The sequence below is a fragment of the Camellia sinensis genome, chromosome 5 (genome assembly GCF_055761805.1).
Source record: "Camellia sinensis isolate YWXY chromosome 5, ASM5576180v1, whole genome shotgun sequence".
Taxonomy (NCBI): Eukaryota; Viridiplantae; Streptophyta; class Magnoliopsida; order Ericales; family Theaceae; genus Camellia; species Camellia sinensis.
Window position 1 is genome coordinate 186,637,501 of NC_138965.1, and position 9,848 is coordinate 186,647,348.

Genomic DNA, 9,848 nt, shown 5'->3' on the forward strand with positions numbered 1-9,848 from the left:
AATTTTCAAATACAAAAGGACAATTATGCTCAGTGTATTGTGAATCAGAAAGTGTTGATTTTAAATATTTAAGCTACAAAATTGGATAGAAGTGAATGTCACTACTTACATTAATCAAACAAATAATCTGGCACTTGAAACAGCAGAACCATTAGAAGAAATGGCAGAAATGCATTGAATGTTACTAATTTTGTTTCTTCGGAGAGAATTTGGATCTATTCCTGCCTTATGAGCTGCAATAACGCCTATGGCTTCCCAATAGTTAGAGACCTTGACCTGAAAGAGATGTCCCATTTCTTTCAATGATTAAAATGGCATAATTTCAAGCAAGAATTAGTAACCAATTCAATACATGGTGGCTTTTTATGAAGTACATATGCTTTTAGAAGAGAGTCGTATATGTATCAAATACCAATACTCTTTGAATAGTCGCATATATGTATCTGATACTTCCTAAACATATCTACAATTTCCTTTAATTTTGAAAAGGATCAAATAATTTTCAGATACTATATATCATGCACCCGAACTCTTAGAAAATTGACATCTCTTAACAATTGTTGCACAACATTAGAGTATAATTGTTAAGATAAATACAATAATAGTTTTTCAATACTTTGCTTTCTTGGAGGAGAAAATAGTGAAATTAAAATAGTGCCCTACTTTTTTTGACCTGCAACATTGACATAATTTATCTTTTTCCCATATGCCATAATTTTTATTCATACTTCATAGACAGTATTGATAAATAAGAAAATAAAATAATAATAATAAATCAAATTTTACCAATTAAATGAACAGATTAATTGCATCTAGCAATTTTGATATAGTACTTTAAGTGTGAAAGAAAAATATATAGGGACAATATAAACATTTTAAACTTCATATTGAAATGAAATCTTTGTAGGAACTACTTAAAATTTAAAAGTAAACTGACTATTGACTCTTAAACTAATATCTTGTTCCCAAGAAAGGAAATTACTCTTAAAACTTATGTATATTACAATACTAAAAATTATAAATTAATAAAAAAATTTAAGAAGGTATTTTGGTCATACCCATATTCTATTTTTTAGCTTTATCGTATCTCCTTATCCATATCAGATTATATCAATATCCATGCTTCATAGGTCTCTTTTAAAGCAATTCCAAAGAACATTTAAAACATGCACAAGAAAAAAAAAAATCACTAATGGCCTATCAGGTGTAATAACATTGTCATTCAAATAAATTATGTATTTGAAACCAAGGTTGTCAAAATCCAAATCCTACATTGGACAGTTGGAGAGGTTTATAGAATTGGATATTAAAATCAGATCGAAGATTCTACCCAAAAAATTGCATAATGATTTAAATTAAATAAACAATTTTTTTAAAAGTATACACAAAATAAAAAGTCTAAATTATACTAAAAAGAAGTCAAAATATGTGAAAATATAATGCTCCATGTAAAATTTAAATATAATATTATACAATAAAAAATTCAGTAAAAGTTTTGCATTTCATCAAAAGAAAGTGGAGAAGTGTTCTATAATAAAACACTTTGCAATCTGTACCATTATATAAAAAGGAAAAGAAAAATAGTTAACAAAGTTGGCTTTAAAATAGATTGAAAAATGAAAAGAGAATAAAACATAGAATAAAAGAAACAATTCTCCAAAAAAATAAAATAACAAAACAAAGATAATCAAATAAATAATGCCAAAATCTACTGGAGAGAAGGGGACAGAGATGAAAAGAGTGTGTTCTTTCAACTAGTTAGTTTTTCTACATTACTGCAACATTTGAATGTTCAATTAACTAGTTTTCTTAGTCATTTTGATTTAATATGACTTATTTATTCATTTGGACCATGTAAAATTGGTATTTAGGCAACAAACATAAAATTTATATAAAAATAATAATAAAATAGCCCATATAATACAAAACAAGGCTTAAAAATTGGATCAACTAGGATTGAATCCTGATCGAGATTCCACGATCTTTAAAGATCCAACCTACAAGGACTTTTCTACACAGTCCGCATTGATTTTGTCTAGATGAATTGAGATATCGTAGAATTATAAAAAAAACAGATCAGGACTTTGACAACCATGTTTGCAACATTCAAGATGGTCGCATTCAATATCACTCCGAGAGGAGGTGATATATGCTCTTTCAATACACCTCTTAACAAGTATGGGTAATCAGTAATCACATTGTAATATGCTCTTCTGACCTTTAGTCAGCTCAGAAGCTGAACTACAAGTGGCCAAAGAAGCCACCATTCATCATAAACACACCCTATACATTGCTTCATTCCTGAAAATGTCAGATTTTGGTAACTTTTGGCAATTAAATTGTTTTCATTCTTTTGCAAAGTTGTTCTTTTAATAGTCAAAAGGAAGAAAAAAAACAAATCAGCAATGAAGTGCATATTATTCAATACTTACTGCTTCAATGCCAATTTTATCTGGTGTATCATTGAGAACTGTTCGATTCTCGTCCACAGTAATTATAAGTGGCTGTCCAAAGTCAGAGTTAGTAATTTGAAGATTACTAGTAGCTAAATGCTAATTGCTTGTAGTAAGATATAGAGCTGGACTGCAGAGCTAGATGAATGAGAACATGTCATTACTGCATTTTCCAAATTCTGCCCAACATGTCAAATGAGGAAGTGGGAATAGCAATTAGCTTACTACATAAAATCTTTACCTTGTTTTGTTTAAAACTTGCGAATGCAATAACACCATCCCCTCCACAAGCATCTGCTGGAAGAATGACACTATCAACATCACTTGCCAATATGCAACCCCTTTCCAAGGACTTGGAGTTCTTAACCAAATACTGTGGTGCATTACTTAGCCCAGCAAGCACACAGGGCAAGAACGTGTATCCTATCTGTGGCAAGATTCAAATCAAAATTTCCTCTGAGAAAGAGAGAGAGAGAGAGAGACTACTGAATAAAAAATACATTAAAACAACATCACAGTATATATGGTTGTAGTGCTCATTCATATTCTAGAGAACAGCTGAAACCAAAGTATTTTCTTCATTTCCATGTTCTATAGTTCAGTATATATCATGTATGAAAATAACATAAACTTGTATCAAATATCCCCAGCGTGCTAACCAAAATATGATTTTTCCACATAAAAATGCCAGGAACAAAGTTGTCCAATGAAACCCGGTTTTTACTATTCTGCTGAATTTTGTTCATGCTGGTAAAGGAGGATACATATTGTCATATTTATATGCTTGCTGAGTGACAACTAAATTGTTAATACATTTTGCAATTTGGCATGGACAATGAAATTATATTCTGATAATTCACCAGAATATTGGATTTTGGAGAATAATTTTCGGAAAAAGTTTTCCAAACAAATTATTCATGTTAATTTTCATTTTCTGTTTTATTTATCAAATGCATAATTTCTTTGTTTACTGTGAAGAATCTACTCACCTCTTCAGCAGCTGCTTTTGGACACAATGACATGCTCAGAGGAACAGGTGATAGAGCAGGAGCATGTGCACAGGGAATCTGGAATTCCTTCACCACTAGATGACTTATAATCGCCTCCACTCCGGCCAAAAGATCTATTCCCTGCACAGTAAGTACATGAAGAAGAATGAGATAAAATTTAGAGTATGGCTTGAGTCTTAATCTAACAAGTGACAAGTTCACATAATGACGTTTATACATCATATAAATCTACATGCAACTTTAATTCTGTCTGCATTCTTACAAAAAGAAGCAATTAGCCTCAACCATCTACAGCTGGAAAGATATAATTAAGATTCAGCAATTATTTTGAAGTACTCAGACATCATAACTGGAGATGAAGGGAGTTTTCAAAGCCAATGGCAATTAGAAATTTCAGCCATATGAAAGTAATGGATGGATAATCTGAAGGCATTGAGATCAGAAAGAGCAAAGTATCATGCTGAGAAGAAGAAAAGCATGCTTCTTTCACATTAAATTAGAAAATTATCCATGCTAATAAGCACATTCCTTTTTACGCAAAAAACAATGTATGTTTTTTCTTCATCATAATGGTTGAAATTCAAAAAATATTTGGACATTATCCAAAAAAATAATCATGAATAATTGAAGGACAACAAACCAAATCAGGTTACAAATACCTTATGAAAAGGTAGAGAATACAGCGCCTAAAAAAGTAGGGTACCCACATAACCTCCAAAAAATGTCCACAGAATGTCAACCCCTAGCGTGCATGATACACCTTAATACACTAATTACGCAATAATGGATGGGACTAGCATGATGCTAATTTCAAACACATTTTGTCATAAAGCAGCATCATACCGAAAAATATAATTACCATACCAACCCTTGTCGATAATCATTCATGTCCTCAATATCATCATCTGGAAAGCGTGCCACAACCGCAATTGCATTTACCGAAGATTGGTTAATTAGTGTCTGTACAGCCCTCAATAGTGAATCAGGGTGTTTTACCCTCCCAGTTGATTGGCCAGTCTTCAAATCAACCCATTTTTCCACCTGTAAAGAAGAGTTGTATAACACCAGGTCGTTGGTAGAATAAAGACACTCAAAGTCCATAAAGAATCAAGTACTCGAGGAAAACACAGCATTTCTAAAGGATTCCGTTAAAAAGAGGCACCAAAGGGGGTGCAACCCATGTACAAATAAAATAAAATAAATAAATAAATAAACTATAAATCAAAAACTTATTCAAATGCCCCTACAAAATCCACAAAAAATTAGTACAACTGGACTATCCTTCACTGAATCTCACATCCTCCTCTGCAGTTCCATGGATAACTGGACTATCCTTCCCTATATGAGTGAAAGTTTGATTGTTTTCTCTCATTCCAAGTCTGAAACAGTTGCTACAAGTGAAAGCTTATAAATAGCACTTCTGAAATTCTTATTATTATGATGTTGAATAGCCCGTAGAATTTCATCATCCCAGATCAAAGGATTTTTGTTAACCCATTACTGCATAGCATTATTTTCTCAAGGGACAAATGAAGAAAAGGTGCTGATGAATCTCTTCAGCTTGGTTGCACAAAACACAAATAAGGATCCACATTCATACCCCAACTACTAGGTCTATCTTTTGTGGACAATCTGCCTTGATGCAACACCCAAAGGATAAAAGCACATTTGGGTATGTGTTGCTTAAACCAAACAATATTACACCAGGGGATTTGGTTATACACCTTTCTAATCGATTCCCAACCAGATTTTGTAGAGGATAAACCATCAGGGGAAGGGGACTAGACAACTTCATCAAGCTTATTTGTCAAGGGAGTGAAATAGCTAGGAGTATTTGTCATTATCTCTTGGATGCAGTGTTCCTCTGTCTTGGCCAATTCCAGCAACCTTGCTGAATTATGTCTGCAACTTTAGCCCTCAAGGCATTTCCTATATTATGGACAAACTTTTCCCCATATTTTTCGTCTAAGGGCCCCAATGGGTGCCAATTATCCATCCACAAAAATATGGATTGACCATTACCAACAATGTATTTTATAAGTGGTTCATATTATATCGTCTGGCAGGGAGGATCATATTATATCTTCTTCAGTATGAACTTTAGAAGAGTTGCTTTCCCTTCTCAGGTGGATTTGACATTAAATGTACAATGAAGGTGATGTTCACATTTATCAATCACTATGTCTAAATAAGCAAAGCATCGTGTGTTAGGGAATTAAGGAGCCTACAAGCGTATAGCAATACTGGCCTAGTCCATTAGGAAAAAACTCTAGAGTTCATAAACACCATATCAGAGCCCAACATACATTATTTGGAACTCATACCCACTTAAAAACCTAAGCTTATAAGTGGAGAGCTCATCTAATATATATTAAGACTCGTCTCTTTTACTCTTTATCCAATGTCAGACTCTACCTTCACACATGCTCCAACATCATCCACAGTAGTTCACCAAGAATCCAAGTAGCAATCAAACAAAAAAGTATTTAATTATTTATTATGCACCATACGATATACAACATCATTTGCATAGTTTCATTTTTGTAGCATATCCTTACCCAAGAAAGGGCCAAATAATTGGGTAGTTCTATCTAGTTGAGTTAATTAATGATATTTTTGTAGTATAATATGTTGATACCTGTAAAGGGGTGTCAGTGACGATATATTCGATGACTGGCAGTCCAAGGGAAGCCCTTGTTGCATCAACCACTTGTAGATGGCGGATACGAAGCTCTTCCTCTATTGCAGCATCAAGAACCAACCCGACCTGTTTCATATAACACATTCAATATACAGTCACATGCTAAGCAGTAAACAAGAAACTACCGAAGCACACCTTGTTTTGATGCACTAGCTGTAATGCCCAGGCACCTTCTGCAAATCGGTCAAGAGCATAACCCTCAACATATAATACATTTGGCATGGGCCAGTATAACATTGCCGCATTAAGAACCTGTAAACAATGACGATTTTATAGAGGGAAGAAGTTGTGTATGCATAATCAAGAACTGCAATGGCAACCCTGACAAGTGCATAATTGATACACTAATCATTGTCCAAGCTACGTTTAAGCCATCGGACCATTGCCCAAGTTTGCTACAATAATTCACAATGATCAAATTGCATCAAGTGATCTGAACCTAACGACACTGATTCCGTAACCCAAGCATATAACTCATTGTAAGTTATTCACAGTCTTTCACCTTTTCTTTTTTATGTAACTTACTTTCAAAAAGGCGAGCATCACTTTCTTTTTTATCCTTTTCTTTTTTATGTAACTTACTTTCAAAAAGCCATCCAAACATAGCATAAATGTGTCATCCGTTTGTCACCACACTAGAGATTAAAGGGGGAGCATTTAACCAATTTTCATTTTTTCAAGTGAATGCTAACGAGTATTTTAACTTAACGCATAACATTATCTTAATTATATTTCCGTGTTCGTTTTTTCACATGTGTTTATATTATAGTAAAAATAAAAACCATTGTTAGCAACAATGCTCAATTCTAGTTGTTTAATTTAAAATTTAAAAAAATTCAAATGATTAAAGCACCTTTTTTTTTTTTTGAACTTGATTAAAGCACACCTTAAGAGGGTTACAAATTACAATTCACTTTTTTTTGTTTTAAATTTTACTTTGTGTTATCAAGTGAGTTGAACAATGTAGTGCAATCAACAGAGATATAGAACCATACATTTGGGTGTGAGATAAGGCAGTCAACAACGGAGGCGATAGCACGAGCCACAGGCAGAGCATCTCCGGCAAAGCCACCAATGGATGCACCTATACCAGTCGGGACTATCATCACGCTTGTGTACGCCCTCTTAAACTGCTCATACATCCCCACCACCAACACTTGTCAGCATATATTTACATTTTACACCCTAGCTAATTCCATTTGACCACAACAATCTCTATCTATCTCACTACATACATTCCATTTTAATTGTTGGGATATGGACTATATTGAAGGGGATTTATATGATTCTGAACAATTATTTATTTTTGTTCACAATTTAATGGACAAACATTTAATAAAATTAAGCATTTATACATAGATATATGATTATATTGTAGGTATGATGATTGTAACGAGGCAAGGGTAAGAGTGAAATGACTGACCTTGTTTGGGAGATGAGAGAGGGAACATGAGATTCTCAGTTCATTAGGCAAAGGTTTGGCGGCGGAGGACGGCGGCTGGCGAAGAAGATTGAGGCCGGCGACGGAGGGGAATGTAGGGCTGTTATTAAGCAGTGCCATCATCGCTTGTGGATTGTGTTCGAATGTTCTATGCCCATGACTGGACTGGATTTACCATCATACTTCCCTTCCTGTTTTCCAAATTTGAGGAAAAATTGCGCCACTGTTTTTTGTCCCTTAAATATGTCGGGAAATTATTTAATAATCCAGTATATCACGTGATCATATTTTAAGTAATCATCAATTAGTTAACTTTCATATTGTTTCCCAGTCTAACATAAATCATGGCTTCTATCCCTTTCTACTAATCAAAATTTTATGAAACACTATATTTTTAAATTTTAAGGATACTGAATAATCAACCTTAAAATTTAGGTAAATTAAACTCAACTTTCATGAGATTCTATAAAAAAAAGTACAATAAATTTTAGGTAAACTAAAATCTATTGACTCTTATTAAAAATAAGTTTAATAAAATCATTAAAAATAATTTTTTGTAATATTTTTTACATATATCATTAAAAATTTATAATTAATCTTTTCTTTTTGTCACGATTTTTATAAACTATTGCTAAACTTACAATTAGTGACTTTTTCTGTAACAAATTTTTAAACTGTCACTGAAAGTTAAAATTTGTTTTTTTAAATTATCGTTAAAATTTATAATTAAGGACATTTTTTGTGACAAAATTTTCAAATTGTCACTGAAAATTAACAATTACTAACATTTTTTTATAGTATTAAATGAAAAACGTCATTAATTATCATTAAAATTTATAATTAAGGACATTTTTTGTGACAAAATTTTCAAATTGTCACTGAAAATTAACAATTACTAACATTTTTTTATAATATTAAATGAAAAACGTCATTAATTATCATAAGACCTATTGGACAATAAATTCACTTGACACGTAAATCTCCCTAAATTTTATAATTTTCACATTATTATTTTGAATTCTTGTCTACTAAGATTAAATTAATTAAAAATAATACAAATATTACAAAAACATAAAAATAAATAAATAACATGAAATATATATTTTCATGTAAAATATATGATATCATTTTTTCATTTATATAAGTAATTAATTATTAATTAAAATAAATTAACTGTTATATGAATTAAAATATTTAAGAAATTCAATGCAATATATCAAAATTATTGGGCTTATAGTTTTTCTTTAAAACTTAAAAGAAATTATAAATTTACCCTCTAAATTTTTGTTAGAATGTGCTTGGATTACGAATTTGAGTTAAAATTTAAATAAATTATGAGGTAAAAAAAATTAAAGTGTTTAAAAACCATTTTTTAACTTCTTATGAAAAAAATTAGAAAAAATAATAATAATATAAGAGCTAAAATAAAACTTAGACCTTTTTTATTACTTTTTAGCTTTTTAAATTTTTTATTTTGTTTGGGGTGTCTTAAATACGTGTACTTTTTGTCTTTTTGAACTAAAAAATTGAGAAAAAAAATATGGATGTTTGGCTTAACTTTTTGACTTTTTATGGAAAAATGTGTATTAAAAAATTGTATAAATTAATATGTAGGGAAAAATTAAAATTGAGAGTTGTGCAGCCGTAATTTTTGACTTTTAGTGAATAATAATAACTTTTTTAACTTTTTAAGTAACTTTTTTACAACTTACCAAATTTGAATTCTTACTTGAATTCTTTCTTCCCAAACATACCCAAAATTTCCTCGGCCCAATTGAAAAATGGGCTAGGATTGGAATATTTGTTTCAATTCTAATTGGCCCGCCCAACAATTATGTTATATAATGTGTTTATGTAAGTATCCATATTTATGTTATGTTCTGCATTTTTAACATTATTTTTATAAACATAAATTATGTATGTTAGGTTATTATTCTTGACAATCCAGTTTGACAAAACTCCTTTAACTTGTAATTTTATTCATACTTTTTATTTCGGTGAGATTATAAGTTTTTAGATGCAAATTCAACCCGAATTGTGTCCTGCAGAAAAGTTTCAGAAGTTAAATCCTTTATATTTGCCAAAAATGCATTCAAAGTTGCTTGTCCGCTCGAACGGCCGTTTGTGCACTAGAGCGGAGAATCTTTGGTTCTAGAAATTTGATCACCTGCAAAAATACTGGGAGTTGCATTTTTCCGCTCTAGCGGAATTTCTTACGCTTGAACGTCAGTTTGCTCGAGCGG

At 31.5% G+C, this 9,848-nt stretch overlaps 1 protein-coding gene across 7 annotated transcripts in view; it reads right to left on the bottom strand.

Moving 5' to 3' along the window:
- The window catches only part of LOC114309826 (uncharacterized), an 8,409-nt gene extending 518 nt beyond the window's left edge, over positions 1–7,891 (bottom strand). For 3 of the 7 annotated variants that reach the window (XM_028255648.2, XM_028255645.2, XM_082870793.1), the window contains exons 1-9: positions 7,588–7,891; positions 7,160–7,294; positions 6,300–6,416; positions 6,102–6,230; positions 4,328–4,504; positions 3,443–3,583; positions 2,695–2,880; positions 2,433–2,504; positions 110–276 (exon numbers count right to left, since the gene is read on the bottom strand). In XM_028255648.2, the coding sequence (XP_028111449.2) occupies positions 115–276; positions 2,433–2,504; positions 2,695–2,880; positions 3,443–3,583; positions 4,328–4,504; positions 6,102–6,230; positions 6,300–6,416; positions 7,160–7,294; positions 7,588–7,728 (1,260 nt within the window). In that variant the 5' untranslated portion in view covers positions 7,729–7,891 and the 3' untranslated portion in view covers positions 110–114. Of the gene's footprint in view, positions 277–2,432; positions 2,505–2,694; positions 2,881–3,442; positions 3,584–4,327; positions 4,505–6,101; positions 6,231–6,299; positions 6,417–7,159; positions 7,295–7,587 lie in introns of all 7 variants that reach the window. The other 4 variants (XM_082870795.1, XM_082870796.1, XM_028255644.2 and 1 more) reach the window with 3 other exon arrangements.
- Positions 7,892–9,848: the final 1,957 nt, after the last annotated feature.